This window comes from Rutilus rutilus, assembly GCF_951802725.1.
Source record: "Rutilus rutilus genome assembly, chromosome: 21".
Lineage (NCBI taxonomy): Eukaryota > Metazoa > Chordata > Actinopteri > Cypriniformes > Leuciscidae > Rutilus > Rutilus rutilus.
In genome coordinates this window covers 13,824,726-13,849,960 of record NC_140226.1, presented here as the reverse complement: position 1 = coordinate 13,849,960, position 25,235 = coordinate 13,824,726, and the positions used below count along the sequence as shown (strand labels likewise).

At 37.4% G+C, this 25,235-nt stretch overlaps 1 protein-coding gene across 4 annotated transcripts in view; it reads left to right on the top strand.

Moving 5' to 3' along the window:
* The window catches only part of daam1a (dishevelled associated activator of morphogenesis 1a), a 57,526-nt gene that overhangs the window by 12,594 nt on the left and 19,697 nt on the right, over positions 1-25,235 (top strand). For all 4 annotated transcript variants that reach the window (XM_084393944.1, XM_084393943.1, XM_084393945.1 and 1 more), the window contains exons 2-6: positions 17,399-17,632; positions 20,331-20,420; positions 22,537-22,608; positions 22,946-23,040; positions 24,850-25,183. In XM_084393944.1, the coding sequence (XP_084250070.1) occupies positions 17,447-17,632; positions 20,331-20,420; positions 22,537-22,608; positions 22,946-23,040; positions 24,850-25,183 (777 nt within the window). In that variant the 5' untranslated portion in view covers positions 17,399-17,446. The remainder of the gene's footprint in view (positions 1-17,398; positions 17,633-20,330; positions 20,421-22,536; positions 22,609-22,945; positions 23,041-24,849; positions 25,184-25,235) is intronic.

Genomic DNA, 25,235 nt, shown 5'->3' with positions numbered 1-25,235 from the left:
ACTTGCTACTGCCAGTACATTCACAGACATTGCTGTGAGCTGTAAGACTTGCTGCTGCTGCATTAGTAACATACATGAATGAACCACTGTTGCAGATCTATGCAGGTGGAGCTGGGGAAGGTGGAGGGTTTCTGAAAGCGTGCTGCAGACTGCTAACAGCAACACTACCAGTACTTGAATGTTGAGCTGCAGCTCATTGGCTGCTGATGCAACAGCAGCCAATCAGCTGCGCTATGTAGATAACGACCTATCATCCTGCGCCATCTAGAGTTTCATGCCAGAACTTGGTGTTAAATATGATACTACTTAAAGGTACAATATGCAAGAATTTTGCATTAAAATATCCCATAATCTCAAGGCCAGTGTTATATATTTTGTTAAGTTGATTACTTACAATATCCCAAATGTTTCCAACTATTTTTAAATCGTGAGAAAATTGCGATTTTAACCAAGGAAACGGGGCGTTAGAGCAGGGGGGAACTGGGAGTCGCCAGTCAATTGCGTCACATCCGCGTTACCCTCGGTTTCCGCTCATACTGCGTGGACTCCTGGACAAATGCGGAAGTTGTAGTTGTAGCGTCTATCAAGCAACAAACGTTAGCTTGTTTCGTGCAGTCGTTATGGAACACATTTATTCTTTACCGATTGCAGCTGGTTCTGTCGACAAAGCATGCTTAATTTTATATTTTCCAAATGTAGCATTCTGTAATAGTTATGTTTATGTAAGGAAAGTATTATTGCTTTAGATTTGTGTTTAGTTCATTGACATTGTTTATCACGTCTGGTGTTTATGGCCATGTAAATAAATATAGCATATGTGTTATACATAAAGATTAATCAGTATTTTGGCAAATGATGTGGGTATGTTCGAATGTACTTTTACAACAATTGTTTAGAACACGTAAAACTGCGCAGCGTTATCACAACAATGAATTCGACATACAGTAACATCTATGATAACCAATTTAGTATTAAACCTGCGGTTAATTCATTTTAATGAAATAAAAGTGTGATGAGGTTTAAGAGTCAGGAAGGAAGAAGACAGGGGTCGGCGTGACTGGGACTTTATTAAAATAAAGCAAAACAAACAAAAGTCGCGCACAACGCGCATTCACCGTGGCAACCGCGACGGCACAAAACAGTAAAAAAATGAGAGCTCGGATCCACCGGTTTTCTTTCTCTGGGTTCAATTTTCTCTTCAGTCTCTCTCTCGTTCCAGCGCAGCTTATAAGCGGTCTCTCCACGCGGATCACGGCAATAAGACACAGGTGTTCGTCTTTTGCACTTGACCTACTTGCGTCCCACGCTCGTCTTTTCTCTCTCCCATTACAGACCGCGCTGAACCACGCCCCCCTCGCCACAAAAAGCATGTCATTATAAAAATAGAACTTAGCCTCATCCATGAACATGATTTTTCGATTCCCGTCTGACTGATTTACATCCACGGTGGAGTTTAAAACAACAGTTCCCATCATTCCACGCTCCTTCACATCGTCATCAAGCTACGCCGTTGTTGTTGTTTGGAATGTAGCGCCCTCTAGCGGCAAAAAATTCTTGCATATTGTAGCTTTAATCATGATAATAATCTGTATTTTTATATGTAACATAAATAACATTCAGAAACTGTAATTGAAATGAATACATATCAGTAAATAGATACAAAAAAAGATATGACATTTATCATGATTTTATTTAACATGCACAACACGGACCGATGCACACATTGGCGTGCCGTTTAGGACGGGTTTGTATTGATGGTATTAATGCAAAAATACTTAGTAGTTCGTAAGTAGTTCGTCAAAATTAGGCTAAGTTGTAACTTACACACAGTGCAACCTGCCCCAGATAAATTGGTGTGTGTCGTTTTTGTCCCGTACTCATAGATAAGTGACTCAGGTGAAGCAGGCGTATAGTTTTGACCTCACCTGAGGAACTGTTTTGAATGGAATGAGACTGGTGTGCATTTTTCCTGTGGGTGTGCCGAGTGACGTAATGCTTAATCAGCTATACGTAAACAGCCTGCCTATTGATGATTTATTTATCTAAAATGTTACTGTCCTTTTTGATTATGTGTGTCCATTGTGTACTGATCTGTTTTTGTTGGAGGAGGGTCCGAATTTGGACATCTGTGTGTTTGTGTACAGTATGTACATGTTCACTATACTACACTCTTAAAAATAAAAGTTAATTATTGGCACAAAAAGGTTCTTTATAGTGGAAGAGGATTTTTTTTTTTAAAGAATTATAAAAATGGCTAAGAAAGAAATAGTTCTTATTAGAACTGTTCACTGAAATTGTCCTTATATGGCATCAATGTGAAAACAAATGGAACCTATATTTTTAAGACTTGTAGCATTTTACATTGTGATTTTCACCATGATGACATTTGGACTGTGCTTTTGTTGATGACCCTCTAATATTAATGAATAACCAGTATCAGGAGCATGTGCTATTTGGTATTTGCTTGTCCAATCACAGCTGGGCTTGAGGAAACTCATTATATACTCAGTTTGACCGCAATCCCCAGTATTGAAGCCATGGGATTAGCACATATAATACGGCCTGTCGAATCACAAACACGCCTGGCAAAAACAGACAGTGTGCGTGTGCCGGATAATACTGGCTCTCTGGACTCTGAGGAGTCTGACCCTGGGGAATCAGGCTTAAATGTGGCTGTGGAATGAAGTTAATGTGGGTCAGGGGTCTGTATTTTGAAAACTATTTGGCTCGTCGTCTGCCTGATGGACAGCATTTTTGCATCTTTCCTCTCTAGTTGCCTTTCTTGTTTTGTCTAAGTGCTCAGGTCCCTGAGGGGTGGTGCCTATGACCCCTATGGGATGCCTCTGCTACTGTCCTGATGTTATTGATTACACACATAGTCCCATTGAGATTAAATGTGGCCATAAGGTGTCCGGTACACTCAACAACCTTACTATCTCTGACTTAACAGGAACATAGATAATGTCCATGTGTGCATGCTTGACATGACTTGTTTTTGGACATTTATCTTACATGAATGTATACATAAAGAGATAAGATAAGATAAGAGATAAGTCTTAATATTTGTTCTGTTAAAACTTGAATAAAATCTAGAAAATGTTAAACCTAATGTACAAAATGTATACATTTGAAGTTCTAGCATTGATTTCATATCTTTTTTAGGCTATTTGTATTTGGCTAAGTCCATGCAATATGAGTTTATCTAAAATAAATATCTAAACTTTATCTAAATGGAAATAAACTACACGACAAACAATTACATATGTTTTAATTGTTTTATTTTATTTATTTATTTAATTAATTTAAATTAATTTACAAAAAATGTAAGTAAATTTATGAATGTATTACATTGGCCATTTATACTTATTTTAAATTAAGTTTATGTAAATTTATATTGAATCTATCTATCTATCTATCTATCTATCTATCTATCTATCTATCTATTTATCTATCTATCTAATCTATCTATCTAATCTATCTATCTATCTATCGTATATATTGTGTGTATATATATATATATATATATATATATATATATATATATATATATATATATATATATATATATATATATATATATATATATATATATATATATATACAGTGAGGAAAATAAGTATTTGAACACCCTGCTATTTTGCAAGTTCTCCCACTTGGAAATCATGGAGGGGTCTGAAATTGTCATCGTAGGTGCATGTCCACTGTGAGAGACATAATCTAAAAAAAAAAATCCAGAAATCACAATATATGATTTTTTAACTATTTATTTGTATGATACAGCTGCAAATAAGTATTTGAACACCTGTCTATCAGCTAGAATTCTGACCCTCAAAGACCTGTTAGTCTGCCTTTAAAATGTCCACCTCCACTCCATTCATTATCCTAAATTAGATGCACCTTTTTGAGGTCGTTAGCTGCATAAAGACACCTGTCCACCCCATACAATCTGTAAGAATCCGACTACTAACATGGCCAAGACCAAAGAGCTGTCCAAAGACACTAGAGACAAAATTGTACACCTCCACAAGGCTGGAAAGGGCTACGGGGAAATTGCCAAGCAGCTTGGTGAAAAAAGGTCCACTGTTGGAGCAATCATTAGAAAATGGAAGAAGCTAAACATGACTGTCAATCTCCCTCGGACTGGGGCTCCATGCAAGATCTCACCTCGTGGGGTCTCAATGATCCTAAGAAAGGTGAGAAATCAGCCCAGAACTACACAGGAGGAGCTGGTCAATGACCTGAAAAGAGCTGGGACCACCGTTTCCAAGGTTACTGTTGGTAATACACTAAGTCGTCATGGTTTGAAATCATGCATGGCACGGAAGGTTCCCCTGCTTAAACCAGCACATGTCAAGGCCCGTCTTAAGTTTGCCAATGACCATTTGGATGATCCAGAGGAGTCATGGGAGAAAGTCATGTGGTCAGATGAGACCAAAATATAACTTTTTGGTCATAATTCCACTAAACGTGTTTGGAGGAAGAAGAATGATGAGTACCATCCCAAGAACACCATCCCTACTGTGAAGCATGGGGGTGGTAGCATCATGCTTTGGGGGTGTTTTTCTGCACATGGGACAGGGCGACTGCACTGTATTAAGGAGAGGATGACCGGGGCCATGTATTGCGAGATTTTGGGGAACAACCTCCTTCCCTCAGTTAGAGCATTGAAGATGGGTCGAGGCTGGGTCTTCCAACATGACAATGACCCGAAACACACAGCCAGGATAACCAAGGAGTTGCTCTGTAAGAAGCATATCAAGGTTCTGGCGTGGCCTAGCCAGTCTCCAGACCTAAACCCAATAGAGAATCTTTGGAGGGAGCTCAAACTCCGTGTTTCTCAGCGACAGCCCAGAAACCTGACTGATCTAGAGAAGATCTGTGTGGAGGAGTGGGCCAAAATCCCTCCTGCAGTGTGTGCAAACCTGGTGAAAAACTACAGGAAACGTTTGACCTCTGTAATTGCAAACAAAGGCTACTGTACCAAATATTAACATTGATTTTCTCAGGTGTTCAAATACTTATTTGCAGCTGTATCATACAAATAAATAGTTAAAAAATCATACATTGTGATTTCTGGATTTTTTTTTTTAGATTATGTCTCTCACAGTGGACATGCACCTATGATGACAATTTCAGACCCCTCCATGATTTCTAAGTGGGAGAACTTGCAAAATAGCAGGGTGTTCAAATACTTATTTTCCTCACTGTATATACATTCATGTGAGTGCGTTATATTTTTATCTGTATTAATATATATATATATATATATATTAATACAGATACACATGGATATACATGAATGTATACATTTTATATTTTTTTTCATTTGTGTGTTTGTATCTTCATTTTCTGTTTGCTTTCTTGCTTGCCATGTTTTATTTAATTTATGTTTAATATTATTAATTTCATTGTTACATATAATTTGAACAAAAACCTTTCATTTGTTTTGTTTTTTTCCCACCTTGTTTTCTCGCACGACAACAGCGGATAAATCTCATGGTTGCATATGCCAATAACAGACTTAACATTGCTTTGATTAGTTCAGTATAGGGATCAATACTGTAACTTGCCATTAGGAAAATTGGCTTGTGACTGCTGGATTGAGAGACCAAAGGCCAGGGTTTGTTTTCTAGTCGATCATAGACTGGCCCGAGAGCTGCACTGGCTGACCTCCATTATGTAAACTCTAAAATGGAAACCCATCCGCTCTTCTGCAGTCCCACTGATCAAGGCTTCTAGAGTAATGGATTAGCTTTTAATGAGAGAGGCAGAAAAAATTACAGACAATGTCGCAAGCCTGCAGAGCTGTTGGTTTAGTGTTAGTTTCATGACTGCATTTGATATCAGAGCACTGATGATGATGGATTTTTTTCCATGCAGATGACATGGGCACTAAATAAATGGTGCAGGGAGAGAAAATGTCACAGAGCAAATAAAGAAAGACAGACTAACAGCCACACATTCATTAGATTATTCAGTGAGGTCTGGTGTTGATGTGCTGTTGTCTTTCCCAGGGTAAAAGCTTTTTAGGTCATATCCTGGAAGAGATATGACTGCTGACTACATCATGGGACCTCAAAATCCTGCCTCATCTGTTCATACAATTGCTGTGCAATTATGCTGTTATGAAGCACCAGGGCTTGAGTGATGTTTGCTCTGGGATGTAGTGTTGGTTTGGTTTAAAGGCACAGTATCTTAAGACTATCTTGAAGGTCTTTGCTGTGCTCTTTGTAATCAACCTGCATTAGAACACTACTGTTCAAAATGTATTTATGAAGTATTATATCAATTAATTTCTTTTTCTATTCTAATATATAAAAAAATGCAATTTATTCCTGTGATGACAAAGCTGAATTGTCAGCATCATTACTCCAGTCTTCAGTGTCACATGATCCTTCAGAAATTTGTATATGCTGATTTGATTCTCAAGAAACTATTGAAAATGTTGTAAACGGTTGTGCTGCTTGATATTTTTATGGAAACAGTGATATTTTTTTTTTTTTTTTTGATTTTTTGACAAATAGAAAGTTTAAAAGAACAGCACTTATGTGTTAATTATTTTGAATATAATATTGATATAATAAAAAATACTTTTATTTAATTTTTTATAGTAATGTAAAAGTATTTACTGTCTTCGTCAATTTAATGCAAAGGCTACTTGCTGATAGGGCTGCACGATATATCGAAATGATCGAGTTTGTATGAAAATTGTTAAAATGTTACGAAAAGTCTCATTTTTAGGTAGCCTCAGATAGCAGAATAGACTGGACACATGACTGTTACATACGCGTGACATGTATAATGTTTAAAACAGTTTTGTTTAAAACAAAAAAACTCAATGTGGTACTTGCACACACAGAAAGCCGCCTCTTGGACAGATGGTGTGTATGTATGTAATGTATATTTAAAGTTGGCATTTTAAAATGCATTACTAATACTGGTACTGTTGTTTAGTACATTTGAACATTTTTACACTTTTAAGCCAAGCTAAAATATTTCTTAGTAAAATAAGATATAGCCTAATAAAATACAAAATAAATGTATTTCCAATTATTGGCATAATTTAAATGATTTAAAATGAAGACTACTTATCCAAATATCTTGTTCTGTCACAACCGGTGCAACAGCAAAGAAAGAAAATGCAAATAGCACATAAGCAGTACATTTCCCATGACATCACTTGAGTTGTGTGCCTCTTTGAGAACTCTCTCCTTTATAAATGAAACTGCCCAAACTCTTTAGACGGTGCCTAAATGTGGTCAGACTTTTAATGAAACTGATTACAACTGTTTAGTTTAAGTACACAAAGCTGAAACAGGCACACTTGTCTTCCCATGGATTTGAAGAATGCACATATTTTATTCATCTTTAGAATGCTTATCTTTGCTTTCAAGCTATGCATGCCAGATTTGTTCACTCTAGTCTGGCGATTGACTGATAAGCAAATAGTAATTCTGTCTCCTCCACATTCAGCCATTTGCAGTAAAAACCAACAACCAGGACAGATACAATTTTCTATAGGTTCCAGACATTTTGTTGACAACTGAAGACAAAGCGCTCTGTGATCTGAAGCTAAGCAAGTGTTTATGACCATAAGTAATTACCAGTATTTTGTGCAATACTGGTAGGAATTTCACTTTATATCTCTTAAGATCTATCTGTGGAATGAGGATAATAAGAATGTTTTTTTTGTTCTTTCATTTTACAACTCTTTAAGGCAAATCAGACCCTTCTGTCAGATCATTTAAAAAAATAATTAACATCCTGCCATTTAGGGGTAGGCGGTAGACACAATTAACTGGTGGAAATGTCAACAGGTAGAAATTTTGGACTATAGGCCTAGTCTTTATCGTGGTTATGCGATTGCGTTACGTTGCTGTGCTGCACCATCACGGAAGCGTATCATTTGCATGCATTTTTTTTAAGCATTGAGGTTTAAAAACAAGTGATTTTAAACCGTTGAAGCGCAATAAACAGTGAAAGAGAAATCATTTTGCTATATGCGTGCGCTGTGAGATGGTTTCTGAGTGCTGTCTGAGAGACGCGCACACATGAGGCCTCTGCTCACAGAGCGCTCGAGTAATGAACTGAGTTGGTTAAATACACAGGCCTACTTATGTGTCAAAGTGCCCGTCTTTGCAAGTATCCTCGTAATCAGTCAGTTAGGCCCTATGTCTTTAGTGAATGCAAAAGTTGAGTAAGAAAACGCATGTGAATCAATATATTGGATCTGTGCATTTGGTCTTAAAGTGACAGCAGCCTAATAAACCTGTTGCCATCTGTGTCATAAAGTAAGGAAGGATTGACAACATACATAGAATGTTGAACTATTAGAAAATAATGCACAACCGAGGTGGTAATGTGGCCACAACATGAAGCTCTTGTGTGTAGGACTAATTTCTTGCATATCTCATCCCACGCCTGTGTTGCTAATTCCAAAACATAATTTTAGGTTTTACAATAACAATGCTGTTAAAGCAGACTGGGTTTACCTTTTTGGTGTGATGATGTTTACTCTCCTCGACAGCCTCTGTAGTCCCGTTTAGCCACTTGTTAGAAACCATCGGGACAATGGAACCGGAAGTGCTGAAATGCTAACTCTCTTTGCGTTTGGTGGTGCCATACCCTCACCGTTCTATGCAGATATTTAGAGAGAGAGAGAGAGAGAGAGAGAGATTAAGCGTGTGCGAATTTGTGCGTCTCTACTAATAGTGAAATTGTTTATCTGCTTGGCCGTTATTACTCCTCAAGTGAGAATTTTGTTGCAAAACGTGGAAATAATATGTGATTTTTATCCTATTGTTTACTATATTAATTTGCTTGGTCAGTGTCGTTGTGGTTTTTGGTTCTTTTGCTGTTGTAGTCTGTAAGGACCTTTTGAAATAACTGAAATCATTTGGCGAAGTGATATGGACATGTAATGCGGTCAAGACCTGCCTGGAACTACTTTAGCTGTGTGTTTCCTGAAAATACTTGCACACCTTAGAACGAGCATTGAACAGCCCCGTAGTATAATGTTAATCAAACAACAGGAGAGAGAAAGTCTCCCATTGCTCTTGACTGAATCACTTTTGTAACTTTATTAAGAATAAATGTAGATTTAATGTACACAGTGAAGACTAAGCAGTGTTTTTTAGACATTTGATTACTTATACACTTTATTTCTAGTGCTTGAAGCTTTTTTAGGTAGGTCTACTTCATTTGTCTTTGTTCTTTTGTAATAATAGCCGCTTTCCGACCAAGTAGTTACAGGAACTTAGTTATAGGAACTGTCCACTTCCAAACAGCTCTATGACCTACTCTCCCCCAAACTCGGTTTTGCTGTTTGCGTTCGCACTGGCCAAGTGGCCATAGGAACTGGTAGGAGGGGTAATAAGGGAGTGACGCAAGCACGGTGACTTTTATGTTGACGGCGCGACAGACTTTTATTTTGGCGGCGCTGAGAACGCCAGAGCAAACAATGCTCGCATTCTCTGTGTTTATTAGTTAGCGATCTGTCTAACAGTACTGTTTAATATGTTATTAGATAGAACTGTTATAGAAAGTAGACAGTATATGAAAAAAAAGTTATTAGCCTATGCCGTGTGGTTGATGTCCAGTGTTGCTAGCTGGGCAGATAAACAATCATGTTTGGCTTGGTCCCCTCAAAGTTGCGTTGGATTTTCTCTTCAGCATAAAGGTTTAGAGACCCATCTATCACTGTTTTCCATGTTTGTTAGTTTCTGGAGTAAATATATAGGCTATAATCTGTGTGTTTACATTATAGCTGTTTTAAAAATGGCGGGTGCTGGTGTTCCGCGTGCGTTCGGTCAATCAGCGTACACTAACGTCACGGGTAGTTCCTATAGTGCTGGTTTAGACCCTACTCTGAAGTAGGACCTAAATTAGTTCCTCCAAATGGACCTCCTAGAACTAAAATCGTTCCTAGTTCCTGCGGTGCGAACACGCCGACATCCGGGTACTTTAGCCAATAGTTCTAGGAACTGTGAAAAGGTTCCTCCGGTCGGAAAGCGGCTAATGTTTTCCTATATGCTTGTAATTAGTTTTGTTGTTCTTATTTTATCACTGTTTACTTGCCTTAAGTAAGCTTGAAAGTTTTTTTTAACTTAGGCTAGAATTCGTTTTTGGTGACAAGAATTATGAAATTTCAATGGTCTAAAAAAACGTTGATATCATAACCTTATTTAAAGCGAAAATATCTAGGTGGTGATTATAGTTATCATGAAATAAAATGACTCATATCGTGATATAAGATTTAGCTCTCAACGCCCACCCCTACTGCATTTGTTCAAGTTCTAGTCACCAGATGTCCTCAATTGAATGACTGTTTGTGCGCAGCATGCAGCTCACAGATGCTCTCAACAAGCCAAAATGCTTTTCAGAGAAAAGATAAAATGTACAGACCACTGTACACTGAAGTCACGTTTAAAATGTCTGAATGTCCTTGCATCAGAAAACCAAATGGCATTTACAAACAAATCACTTTTTTGCGCCATTTTTTTTCTTTAACCAAATGCTCTCACGTTGATGATAGTGGTTGTATGAAGTCATCAATATAAATATGGACATTTGACAAACAGAATGTGTCCAAATTATCATATTTTTGAATAGTTTATCTATTGTTGTACTTTCACAAAAATCTTCTTGCTAAATGATTTGCTTGAAAATATGATCTCTCTTTAAAATAAATGCTATATAATGCATTATTTGATGAGAACTGAATTGAGCTGAATAATGGCACTACCGTTTTCTGCAGTGCTGCTTTATAGCCAATTCGACTTTGTTTCATAATTGACGATTTTTGCAACATCGACAGTTATTAAAGTGAACTGAATTGAATTAACATGATTGAACTGACTGCAGCAGAATTTGAACTTTGTCTCATTTTTGATGAAGTTTGCATCATTGATTATGTTTTGTTTATGAAGCTGCTATTAGCTGCTATCTGTAGGCCTAGCTATATCATATTTGCTCTTGACTTTCATTCTGAAACCATTAATCTGAGCAGGAGTGCATTTACAGTTCTTCATGATGTGCAGAAGTGTAAACATGCTTCATGATTTTGGTGTATTCCCATAATACATTGACTCCTGAAACAGCAATAATGGGAATTGCTTCCGGAAGAAGGATCAATACAGCCGTTCATAAAGATAGAACTTTGCTTACATAAGTGAGGCCTGGTGAATCAGATCAAGAGAGGTGGTGTAAATGTGTGGAGTGAACGTTAACACACACCCTGCTGAAGTGCGATCACCAGGGTGGGGCATGGAGATACACGGGCTGGGCTGTCATGGATTAGCTCCACTGGTGTATGACAGAGAGAGAGAGAGAGAGAGATTTCGCAAGACAAGCGTGTTATGGAGGCATTTTCATGCCAGTTGCTGCACATCACTTGAGATTTACCTTCCTTGGTGTTCCCTCCCAATTCTTTCATGTGCTTGTTTTCAGTATTCCCTTTTATACTCACACACTTTTATAACTGTTGTGTGCATGTTTTTTTTTTGTGAAATATCAGTCTTGTCTTGGATAGCCCTTGATTTATTATTATTTTTTGTTAAATTTTGTATTAATTCATGTTGTCTGGAGTTTTTTGTCTACTGAAACTTCTTGGAAATAGCCTATATTTTTGCAGTGTTCCGTCAGCAGAACAATCCAAAAATACATGAAATAACAGTACAACCCACTGAAGAGAGGTATGTCTATCCCTCACAGCCTAGCTTTCATTCCAGTTAAAAAACAAAGATGATGCGGCTGTGAATAAGGTCTATATACCAGATGCTCAGGAATACAACAAACGGTGCAATTTTGTTATGTGCTTTTGTGATTTGTAGTAGCATTCATTTATTTTATTTAACTTATTTCAGTTGTTTGGCTGGGCAACATATATATATATATATATATATATATATATATATATATATATATATATATATATATATATATATATATATATATATATATTTTATTATCTAATATTAATATTTTATTTAAACTTTATTTTAAATCACATAAAAAAATAAATAAAAAGTTTAGTAAACAATAACAAGACTTTCAATGATGCATGTCAATTGAAATAGACTTGTGACCAACATTTTTAGAACATGCTTCTTTTTTTCAGTTAACAGTCGTCCATTCAGAAAAGACAAGCTTATATATATAAACTGGTTGTTTTATGCGTTTTACAAGCACAGCGAGACTCTTATTTCATTTGGGCTTTGGGAAAGACGTCATTTTTTATTAGGGATAAAATGTTATGCTCCGTTCATCATAGCACATGTTTGCTTTCATTTAGGCTAGCTGCTGATTCTTTTACTATTTTAGTTGTAAATATTTTAGTCACCTGTCTCTGTGCAGACTGCGGTATCCCATAAGCCTGTGAGCTTGAAAGATGAGGAGCAGACGATCTTCTTTTTTTTTTTTTCATTCACACATTTGTAGGTTTTGTAATAATAACTTTCCTGTTCCAGCGTAGTCTTTTTAAGATGTTTACATTTTAGGGGTTTCCCAGGATGTAAAGGTTATTTTGCTCCCAGGCGATCCCAATGCTTTGTTTGGACAAGATGTGGAGATTTGGATTAGCCGTTTTTATTTTGACTTTTGTCAGATAAGCTCATGCATTGTATCGTGTTTGAATTACAAAAGAAGAGAATATTTGCTTTGCGGTGTTTGCTTGTGGGTCATAGTTTGGATCAGACCTTGCGAACAAGGACATCCAGCAGTGGCACGTGGGATTAAAATCTGTCGCTTGTGAATGATTCACAGTGGCATAACTGTAAATCATTTATGATTCAGTTTTTCACTTTCGTTTGGAACACCCCTATAAATGGCGTCCCCTTCCCGAAGTGCCCTTCAAGGGAACAAAAATGCCATTTGGAATCTGCCCCTGGTCTTCATTTGTTTCCATGGTTACTGATTTAGTTGCGCACCTGTTTCTAGTCTGCTTAGTTTATGTAGCCTTTAGTTTTAGTAGTTCTTTGTCCATTCTCATTGATATGACAGTGGTTTGCTTTATCCTTGTTGTTCACCTGTTTTTCTTGCGTGTTATGTATTTTGGTTCTTTTGTAAATAAATGTAACTGCTGCAACTAGATCCTGCATCTCTCCCTCGCTGCAACCCACACAGTGACAGTAATGAGAAATGAGAATTATCAGTACAATGGGAATTACAAAATCAATCTCAAAATCAAATTCACTAAACGCATTACAGTAATGAGAGTTTGGGGGAAATGTGCTTATGTGATTTTTTTAAAATGTCATCATGCAAAACAAATGGCCCTATAAATAGGCTTCATTACACAAAATGTGTTCTTGATGATTCCGTGAGATTTACCCATCTTCTAAATGAATAAATGTAATGTTGCTAAGAAATTGAATAAGCTGCTCTGAAAAAGTGGAATCCATTTTTATAGTGTGAAGTGTGTGGTCTTTGCCCACTGATCATTTGACCTGCTGGCCAGGCCGGAGCTATTTTCACACCATGAAGTAAACCCAGCGGTGAGAAAATTCCCAGCCTCGCTCAGCGGAACAGCTGTGTCTGCTCTGCTGGGTTATCGCTGCTAAATGGTTACAGTGTGAGAATCGAGATACTCTTCCTTGTTGGGAAATTACTCAAGGCCGTGTTTAGTGGGAACATCCAGGTTGTTGACATGGCAGACTGAATCATTCGTTTCAAGGCTCAGAAAACACAGGAGAGTTTCCTTTGCAATTTTGGTTTCTCTTTGCCTATCTGCTTCCTTTTTCATCTTTCTCATCTGGATGTGACTTTTTAGGTCTTGCAGTGCATATTATGAGTTTACAGACAAAAGCCTACTGTAGTTCTACATTTCTATGTCTATACTGTATCTTGAACCTAATTCTATGAGAGATGCTGCTTATACTTGAATTCATGGTTTCAAATCCTGGTCTTCACTGAAACAATAAGTATTCAAACAAGGGGTTTCCTTCCTTTGATATAATAGCTGAGGATAAACTAAACTAAAAGTTGCATCCGTAGTAATTTAACTACATTTTTCAGTAGCATGCCAGTCTTTTAGATATTTTCTACTTTAGCTTTTTCAGCATCATTCTGTTTTCAGAAGTTGTGTCTAGCATAACAAAATGCTCACAAATGACACATACATTTTAATGCCATGTTGTACTGTGCATGTAGCCTAATAACCAAATAAGCATAGGCAATAATCAAACACACTCACAATAGCCAGTCTCGATTTCAAGAAGCATTTGGAAGTCCTATTGATTTTAGCGAATCATTCTGAAGAGTCATGTAAAAGAACCAGTTGAAAGAAATGATTCACAGAATCATTTTAATAATCTCAATGGGGTTACACAGATGTCCCTACATGAAATAACTTTTTTTTTTTTTGTAAATAAGCATTCAGTTAGGCTAAATACTGTTTTCAATTCAGTTCGATAAATTGTGTTTTTTAGTTGTCTTTAATATGATTTAGCTATTTGTTCACCCAGAGTTTGAGTCTGGCTTGGGTCATTTCTTGGTTCATCCCTTCTTTTCCCTGTCAATTCTCCACCATATTCTAAATAAAAATGATAAAAGCCTCTGAAAATTAGTTGATGGTCTGATAATTTAAAAAACTGCAGTATCTTTTCTCAGATAAGCTGCAGACAAACATTCAGAGGTCAAACTGGATAGCGGATAATGTTTGGCATCACCATTTAAGTCTGTGTTTGGGTATGATGGCACTATAAACCTGTTCTGCAGGATCAAGTACACTGAGGAGATTTTACACAAACACACGTACTATAAACTCCAGTCTAATCCTGAAGCCATTTAAGCATTTATGTCCCTGTTCTTCTAAAGGGAAACATCTGGTCACTTTGAGCTTCTGGGTCTGATCATAAATTCAGAGTGAAGTTTATGTTTGACGGCTTCTGGGTCATGATGGCTTTAGCGCTGGAGCTCAGGCCGGTGTGCTCATTAAAGCAAGACTGGATGAAGATAAAAGTTGGGCATGGTAGCTTTCTCTGTAATTCCTTATATGGAGAAAGGGAAGATGAACACGGTTTAGTCTATTGAGAGGTGAGGGCTAGTTTCATTGTGTGAGGTCTGGGGATATAGACTACAGACAGACAAATCTTTGTGGATATGTGTATCTTTTGTGTTTTATGAAATCTGGGACATCAAACAAGGGGGCATCTAGGGACATCTAGACCAAACAAGGTGATGTTGTGGTTAAGTAGCATGTAGTCATTTGGCAGACACTTTTATCATGAAGAGACGCAAAGGGAGTAACCAGGGGCCTCATGTATAAAACTTTCAGCCGATTTCATCCTAAAATTGTGCGTACACACAAAAGCTATATTTTGCATACACACAAAAGTTACGCCAGAACCTGTGCAAAATTCCCTTTATAATACCCAGTCTGCGGATGATTGTGCGTATGCTTCTCCAACCCGTCTCCTCCACGAAATAACCATAAATGGAGCTTACAATGCCTAGTTTTGCTATTCATATCCTCATATCATGCATATTCCCATCCACGTGATATGTTTAACGATGCAAGGCATTAGGAAAATATAAGATGCGGACTATGTGCATTACATTGCTAAGAATCATTGAGTATCCTTGCCTTGTTTTAGAATAAATAAATCAGAATTGTATACATTTCAGATAAAGTTTTCAGAGAAGAGTTATTCTCAATATTTTCCACTGGCCAAAAAGTAATTTTAATTGCTTTAAACAAATCGATGCAATTATGTTCCTATAAGGTAAACATATATTTTATGATGTTTATATAGTATATGTGACCTTGGATCACAAAACCAGTCACAAGGGTCAATTTTCTGAAACTGAGATTTATGCATCATCTGAGAGTTGAATAAATAAGCTTTCCATTGATGTATGGTTTGTTAGGATAGGACACTATTTGGCCCGAGATACAACTGTTTGAAAATCTGGAATCTGAGGGTGCAAAAAAAATCTAAACATTGAGAAAATCGCCTTTAAAGTTGTCCGGTTTTGTTCGCGATTTTGCTGCATCCACTCACAAAAATATATATTTTTTGATATTTACTGTAGGAAATTTACAGAATATCTTCATGGAACTTGATCTTTAGTTAATACTCAAATGATTTTTGGCATAAAAGAAAAATCGAAAATTTTGACCCATGCAATGTATGTTTTGCTATTGCCGCAAATATACCTGTGTGACATGTGACTGATTTTGTGGTCCAGGGTCACATATACAATGCCCATTTTGTGCATATGCAACGTTTATACATCAGGCCCTTGGTGTTAAAGGTATTCAAAGAAAGTTTATCCAATTTTTTTTATTTCAGTCATCATTTACTCGCCCTCATGACGTTCCAAAGCTGTTTAAAAAGAATAAGATTTGAAGAAAGTTCATTCAGCCCAAAAAAGGATATAAAAAGCACCCTAAAGTTGGTTTTTGCACTATATTTCAAGTCTTCTGACGTCATACGACAGCTTTGTGTAAAGAACAGACCAAAATCTTATCTTGATGCACAGAAGATCAAATTTTACACTATGGTTTTTTCCTTACACAAAGCTATCATATGGTTTCAGAAGACCTGCAGAAGAAAAACACCAAATAGTGTAATGTGAGAGCTTATTGCTTTTATGGCTATATTTTATCTGTCTACATGACAATCTGCGTGTCGAATCATGTCACTGTGTGTTTCTGGAGTTTATGAGGCTTATGTGATCGTTGTAATGGGAAGTAAGATCATACAGTGCTGCATATTATGAGTATCACTGCACAGAGACACAAACTGTCAATCCCATTTGTCATTTTTTGTACATAACTACCGTTCATGATCCTTCAGAAATCATTCTAATAGGCTGATTTGCTGCTCAAGAAACATTTCTTATTATTATTAACAATGTTGAAAACAGTTCTTTGATGAATAGACAGTTTAAAATAACAGAATTTTTATGAAATTCTTCATAGAAATTCGTCACTTTAAAACAATGTAATGATCAATGAGTAATCAATGAGTGCTGCATATATGGTATTAATTTCTTTAAAAAAAAATCGTATTGGCTCCAAACTCTGTACCTTTGCAAAATATGATGAAGTATAATCAAAACCTTGATTTTGTTTCAATGCAGTAAGATTTTATCCACCAATACTGATATTTTCCGTATTGCTACTGGTCTACAGTGGGAGGTCCAATGTAACCTGTTAGTCAAGAGTGTATACTCAATACATTTTAGTTTCAGTATATCACACTTCTCATGTAACATATGGCTGCAAATAGCCCTGGGCAAGATTTTCAACCTTGTTGTTCTGTTTTGCATTTAGCTGCGTCCTAGCACAGCCATGCACATTTTCAGTGAACTAAAAAATTATTCCCAGTATGCTTTTTTTGCAGCTTTGATATCACCCCCTCCTCATTTTCTCTCTTTGTTTTCTCTTGGACAGGGTGTCGTAGCTGAAGCGAGACACATTTGACTGGCTGGGCCTCTGGCCATGATGGCCTCACGTAAGCGAGGAGGACGGGGCCTGTCATTCCTCTGCTGCTGTCTAAAGGGACGGGACCAGCCTGAGATCACCTATCGCCTCCGCCATGACAGCAACTTCACACTGCAAACCATGGAGCCCACCCTGCCCATGCCCCCCACCGAGGAACTGGATGCCATGTTCACTGAACTGGTGGTATGTGCTGTACCATGACCACAGACTCTTTCTTTTGTTTCCTTTCCTTTCCTTTCTTTTCTTTTATTTAATTCCCATACTCTCAATTAGATTGATGGATAAATAGATAGATAGATGGATAGATAGATAGATGGATAGATGGATGGATTGATGGATTGATGGATAGGTAGGATCTTTGGAAACAGACCACTTTGAAAGTCAAATCTGGTCTTTGGTTTTGTCAAACATTATATTGGCAGGCATGTAAAGGATAACTTATTAAAACAGAGAGGAACTTGTCTTTGTATTCCATGATGAATTTTTTGATGGATGGATGGGTGGGTAGATGAGTGGGTTGATAGATGGATGGGTGGATGGATGGATGGATGGATAGATGGGTGGGTAGATGAGTGGATGTAAGGATATATGCTAGATGGATGGATGGCTAGATGGAGCACTCACTGACTGTAGTCAAATTTTCTTTTAGTTTGCTATGTTTTATTCAACTTTCTATTTAGGGCCTCATACTTTAGATCTTTGGAAACAGACCACTTTGAAAGTCAAATCTGGTCTTTGGTTTTGTCAAACATTTATTGGCAGGCATGTAAAGGATAACTTATTTAAGCAGAGAGGAACGTTTCTTTGTATCCCATGATGAATTTTCAGATGGATGGAAGGATGAGTGAATAGATGAATGATGGATCGATGGGTGGGTAGACGGACGGATGGATAAGATGGAACACTCATGTTTTTTTTGTGTGTTTTTTTTTTGTTATGTTTTATTAAACTTTTGGACACAGGCCACTTTGAAAGTCAAATCTGGTCTTTGGTTTTGTCAAATATTATTCTGACAGGCATGTAAAGGATAACTTATTAAAACAGAAGGAACTTGTCTTTGCATCCCATGATGAATTTTCACCATTACATTTTGTTGCTAAGACAGAATATGCAAAGTTTGTAAGCTTGCATGCCCACATGGCCAAAAATCACAAACAGAGCCTGTTTACTGGGTTCATTCTAAAGAATCCCATCAGAATAGTTAGAAAAAGCTTATTCTTTATTAAAGCACTGCTTTGCTCTACCATTCCTCCATTTGTGGAGTGAATCAGTGCTTGTCTTGGATTCCATAATATGGGGAATCCAAGCATTCCCTGCTAATGGTCCAGTAAAGAGTATGTTAGACAATGGACGTCCCCTCATTAGCTCTGCAGACTCCATTGAGTAGAGTTACGTCTGTATGTCTCATGCCCACCAGCGCATGACCAGCAGGCATTTGGCACAGATGGGCTCATGGATGACTTGCATGCGCCAGACTCCCATCTCTTACGCAGCCTGTCCCCTGCTGAGCCTTTGAGCTCTCACAGAGAGACACAACTGAGATGTCAATCAGTGTCATGTTAAGTTGATTTAACAGGAAAATACTTCTCGCAGACTTTTGATTCTGCATCGATTTGAGTTGAGAAAGTTGTCGTCCTCATGAAGGAATACTGAACTTTATCTTTGAACATCTTTTTTAGTCGAGTCTGCTTTCACTGCAACTCAAACAGAAAACTGGTCTCACAATTTAACACTGTCACAACCAGACGCAATGCTAGAATTATTTTAGATGTCGCAAGTACACTGCTCTCACTGCTTGAAAGCATCCAGTTATCACTTGTTGCTGCTTCTATCTAAATGACTTTCAGTGACGGTTCAGTTTTTTTCCGTAGAGAAATAAAGAGGGAATAGTATGAGAGAACGATCTGGAGAAGATCAGACTTTGACCTGCCTGCCTCTACAATAGATGTGGTGTCTGGATGTGATGTTCTCTCTCTGGAATCTCTGCTCAAATATACATGAGTACTTACGAGTTGGATTATACGATTTCCCTGTATTTTTCATCCTTTTTATCCTCATTATTTCCTTATGCAGCCTGTTAAAGTGGTCTCTGGACCTGCTTGTTGTATGTGTCTCTCACATGATGTTAATTAACTTGTGCCCGAACATCTGGACTGAATATGATCAACTTAGTCCAGAACTGCATCATGGGAATGCACAGAGGTCACAGGAGCGTGCAGGCATTAATTGATGGTTTACATGACTAAATAATTTCTTTGCTGTGAGGAAACAAGAAGTCTCTCTCTCACACAGAATTATGGGAAATTAACTCCCGCTTCAGGGTCATTGATATCCAGATACTGACGTCAGACTTTAAGTCATGTTGGTTTTGTCAGGTCTCGTGGCCGACTTGATAGGATGACTGTGTGTGTCACTGCCAAGTACATTTGACATTCATTATGTACTCAAAATGTTTTTTCCTCCTTTGCCCAATCATTTTAGTTTGTTTACATTTTACATTTCATAGTTTCAATAAATATTCATGAATATAAATATCCTACATATAATATATATTTTTGTGCAATCCTTGTAATTTGTAAGGTATTTATTTATGTAGTCAACTTTAAATATATTTACCAAAATATAAAAAATAATAATTGTGCAGCCATTGCTTGTAAGATATTTATTTACTTATTTGCATAAATATTATAAATATTCAGTACCACTGTATTATATTATATTATATTATATTATATTATATTATATTGAAATCAAAGGGACCTAAAGTCTAAATTTTAAGTATTTAACCTTTTGAGAATATGACCAATTCAACATCATTTATTGGGCTTGAAATTTTAGAAAATAAACTTGAAACCTTTCATCATGTCTCCTTCTCCTACAGGATGAGCTGGATCTCTCGGAAAAACATAGAGAGGCCATGTTTGGCCTTCCTGCTGAGAAGAAATGGCAAATCTACTGTAGCAAGAAGAAGGTAAGACATTGTCACTTGATGGGACTGGGCAAGGACCTTTTTCCATTTTTTTTAGAAAGACCCATGTCAAAGTGTTTTGTCTGGCTTTGAACATCCATAGCAGTTTCCTAAAACCAATTTAATCTGACTTGACCGTAGAGTTTGAAACTAAGCAGCTAAATGTGTGAACACATCGCAGTCTTACTGTACATCCAAAAAAGGACCTAATGTAAACGGTGCTTCTCTAGCACAGGCTTGGCTTCGGGACAGAGAAGTGGTGTTGAGTGCGAGGGTTTATTTTCACAGTATGTGTGATTTGGGTCTGAGGAGTGAGAGGTAACAGAACCCAGGCTGCCCTGACACACTCTGTAAACCCTCATTTATAAGAGGCATTTACACCGGTGGAACTAAAGAGCAAACCACACAGCGGTGGCCTGGGGATTGTCTACGGCTGCTGGAGTTCATGACCAGTTACCTGGTCACGACCCACCAGGGGATCGATCTTCAGCTGCTTGACCTATTGTCCTCCAAAAACAATTAAAAAAAGAATACTGTCAATCATCATGGTGTTAGGAATGAAGTTTATTCTCATTCATATATTAAAGCAAACATTTATGTTGGTGTTCTCTATGATGGATCAAAGCTTTGCAAGCTTATACACTAGTAGAGATGGAATTTCAGTTGGACATTTTTATAGCTTATGCCTGTCAGCTCTCAACTTGAAGGGATAGTTTATCCAAAAATGAAAATTCTGCCAATTACTCACCGTCATGTCGTTCCAAACTCGTTTGACTTTTTCTTATATAAAACAAAAAAGAAGATGTTTTCAGTATTTTTAGTATTATCTTTTTTGGCCATACAGAAAAAGTCAGTAGGGTCCCACAAATGTTGTTTTCCTCCCCATATTTTCTTTTGTGTTCCCCAGAGGAAATACAGGCAGAAAATAAATAGACATTTATTTATTAATTATTTTAATTTACTCCATTTTTTTTTATTTGGTAAAACAATATATTTTATTTTATTTTAGAACTACAGATTTGAAGAAATTTGCAGAAATGCTTCAACCAAAACTGTCTTAGAAAAATGTGTATGCTGTGTAATCCCAGCTCAATAAAACACTGAGTGCAGTGTTTCAGCCAACTACACCTGCAAGGCCTGGATCAAATCTCCTCCCAGTGGAGTTTTGGGGTCTGAGCAACATGTGGAACCAACACCGTGCAATATAATGAGTGCTAAAACTACTGTCAAGATGTTGAGGCAAAGGAACTTGTGAATGTCTGGTATGAAGTGTTTGTGTTCATAATAACTATAATGAGAACTTTCTCACCCTTCTTTTTGGTTTCAAGCTATCTTTTTATTAATCTCTAAGCCCCTATGGTCCAAAATAGTTTAGTTAAATTGTATAATTGCAGAATGTGGTAATAAAACAATGGGTGGACTTGTTAAATAAGATTCCTGGAAGCTTATCGGCTCATGTGGTGCGCGAAACCCCCCAAAACAACCCCAATTCCCAATTCCAAACTTACCCTGGCCAGCAAAAGTCAATCTCAGTCTGAAAGAGCAAGCAGCTGCTATATTATAGACACTTGAGCATAGCACAAAACACTGTGGTATTGTTTCCAAACCCCAGGCTTTGTATTGAAAGCTTTAAAGAATAAGTTACTATGGGAAAAGGCATGTTTTGGACTGAATCGTAGCCTTTTAGCACTCTGCCAGAGCGTTTAACTCAAAATTGGGAGTGGAGAGTAGTGCCGAAGTGCAGAGTCTGTGTCTGTTTTCAGGTAACAAGAAGCATCTCAAACAAGGTGTCAGCTGTGGACACTCAGACACACACACATAACATATCCGTTCACAAGCACTTTTGGATTGTTGGATGCGATTTTCTGGGAATTGCAATGGTTAGATAAGCCATGTTCTCACACTTCGTAGCTGTTGAAGTACATGAGAATGTGGCAGAACAAAACGATCTCTGTTGGTGTGGAGGACAGTACGTTGACATTTTTGTGTCAGATGTTTGCAGTTTAAAATCAGAATTAACTTTTTTCTGTCTGTCTGTCTAATTCTGTCTGTCTGTCTGTCTGTCGAATGTGTTTTTATTTGATTCCAGTATGCAGGCTAATCTTTAGTTTTTCCATAGGAACAGGAAGAGAATAAGGGGGCGACCAGCTGGCCTGAATTCTACATTGATCAGATAAATTCAATGGCTGCTGTAAGTATGACTTGCAAGCTAGACAGCAAACACTGAACATTTCCCTGACCATGCTAATTTCCATCTTTTCCCTGAGGACATAAAAGGTTTAGTCAAGAGGGAGTCATTAAACTCACATATGCTCCCCTTGAGGAAGTTGTTGGGGAAGTAAGAGTGGTAAACAACTGTAAATATTTCATAGGGCAATGAGTGCTCATACTCATCAAAACTGAGATAATTGGTGAAGCTATAAATTCCTTCACACATTTTTTTAATTAAGTACTTTAACAAAACTTTGACCTGACAAACTTGTGTCAGTCCATTAATTATTTGCCTTTACGTTAAATATCACCACTAGAGGAAGTCCCTGCTGGCCCTGGACAAGGAGGATGAGGAGGAGAGGAATAAGACCATAGAGAGCTTGAAAACAGCTCTCCGCACACAGCCCATGAGGTACTGCCTTTAGCACACACTCACTATGGGTCATTTCATGACTGTATCATTCTTTTTCATTTCTCTTGATTAAGCACATTACCTCACAATTGAGTCTCCCTCCCCCTTTACTAAGTGCTTCAACAGTAGTTTGTCTTGCAGAGTATTATATCTACTCCTGAAGTCTTCGTGTTTGTGTATGTGTATACACATACATGTATGTATATGTATATATATATATATATATATATAGGGCTGGATGATAAACGATATCATATCGAGATAGCTCTAAAATTTACGTCGATACCGCTGATAAGCTCTGGACATTTTTACTCTATGGATTAATCTAATAGTCTATCTCACTGCGGAAATAAACAGTCAGTGCATGTCGCTAATAAGTGATTTCTGTGTGAATGAACGGCACCGTTTCGTCTGATACACAAACTCGCACACACTGTGTTTTCAGCATCTGCCGTCTAATATACGAGGACATGAACACATGAACTCCTTTGAGTCACTTCACAAGCTTTCATTGGAGAAAAACTACCATCAAATACACACTGAAACTGAAACTAAAACAGAATGATCTTCACTGCAAACAGAAATAGATCACTACTGAATACTAAAGTGTACTTCTCAAAGTAATAATAATGTTTTTATTTCTAAGAAATATCATGCAACCAAGATTTTTTTTTCATCCATGTTTAAAATTTTATACAGGTCTGTTGTGCAGCATCTTATTTTACACAAAATAAAAATGCGATGTTTTAAAAAGTTTATATAAATTTGTATTAAATCATAAAAAACAGACCCCCAAATAAAATGGATTTCATGGGGCCCTACTTTTAAAGGTAGCTACTCTGTGGAATTTAATTGTGCATGTTTACATTCATACTCGAGGTCTAACAAATATGTGGAAAGCATTTTCTTCCTCATTAATTAATATCGGGATAAATATCAATATCGTATGATAATGGGGAAAAAACACACACTCACTCTCTCTCTCTCTCTCTCTCTCTCTCTCTCTCTCTCTCTCTCTCTCTCTCTCTCTCTCTATCTATCTATCCTGATTATTCTGAATGATATCTGCCGATCGGAGGTCGCGTCAGATTTTGACGGACAGGGTCGTAAAAATTCTGTCATAATCTATTATTACCCCTGATTTTAATTTTCATATTTTAATGATAATAAGACATTTCATAGGCACTGTTTTTGTTCACATTTAAATTTTTATTCTTAAACTTACAGGAAAATCAAATAGGCTAGATTATGCATTTATTTATTTATGAAGAGAAAGTTGAACGGAGACTGTGGGTCACTTTTCAGGTTTCATCTTGAATGTTTGTCCAATAAATCGCAATTAGCTACAATTAGTTACTTTTGATATGAAACAAAGTCTCAGCTTTCAAATTCTGTCCATTTTATCACAAAATTCAAACAATAAATACCGCTTTGACTCTCTTTAATGTGGAGCGAAAGATCACTGTAGCGCCTCAGTTCAAGCGGAGCGCGAGTGAAGGCGATAATTCCTTCCTTTTTACGACGTTACAGAACGAAATAAACATGAATGAACATCAGAAAATATGTTGAAAGATACAGTCCAACTTACAGAAGTCCGTATCATGTCTCCCATGTGATTGCTCAGTGTTTCATTCGCAAAAAGACGGCAATAAAACAGAAACAGCCCAGTTTTATAAAAAAACTGTTAAGCTACAACAGGAAATGCACTTAAAATTCAGGACATTAAGTTTTCCATGTGTTAATTTCCTACCTACGAGTCTTTAAATGTCTTTTCATGCACTTGGCCTGACCTTTGTCTTGCTCCTCAAGGTTTGTGACGCGCTTCATAGACCTCGATGGACTGACGTGCGTCTTGAACTTCCTGAAAACGATGGACTACGAGACCACCGAATCTCAGATCCACACCTCACTGATTGGCTGCATTAAAGCCCTGATGAACAACTCTCAGGGACGTGCCCATGTGCTCGCACATTCAGAAAGCATCAACATCATCGCGCAGAGCTTGGCCACCGAGAACATCAAGACCAAAGTGGCCGTTCTGGAGATCATGGGTGCTGTTTGCTTGGTGCCCGGAGGACACAAGAAAATCCTGGAAGCCATGTTGCACTATCAGAAGTTCGCCTGTGAACGGACACGATTTCAGGTGGGCAGGAAAATTCAAGGCTTTTCTCTCATAGCCACATTGGGCCTCATTA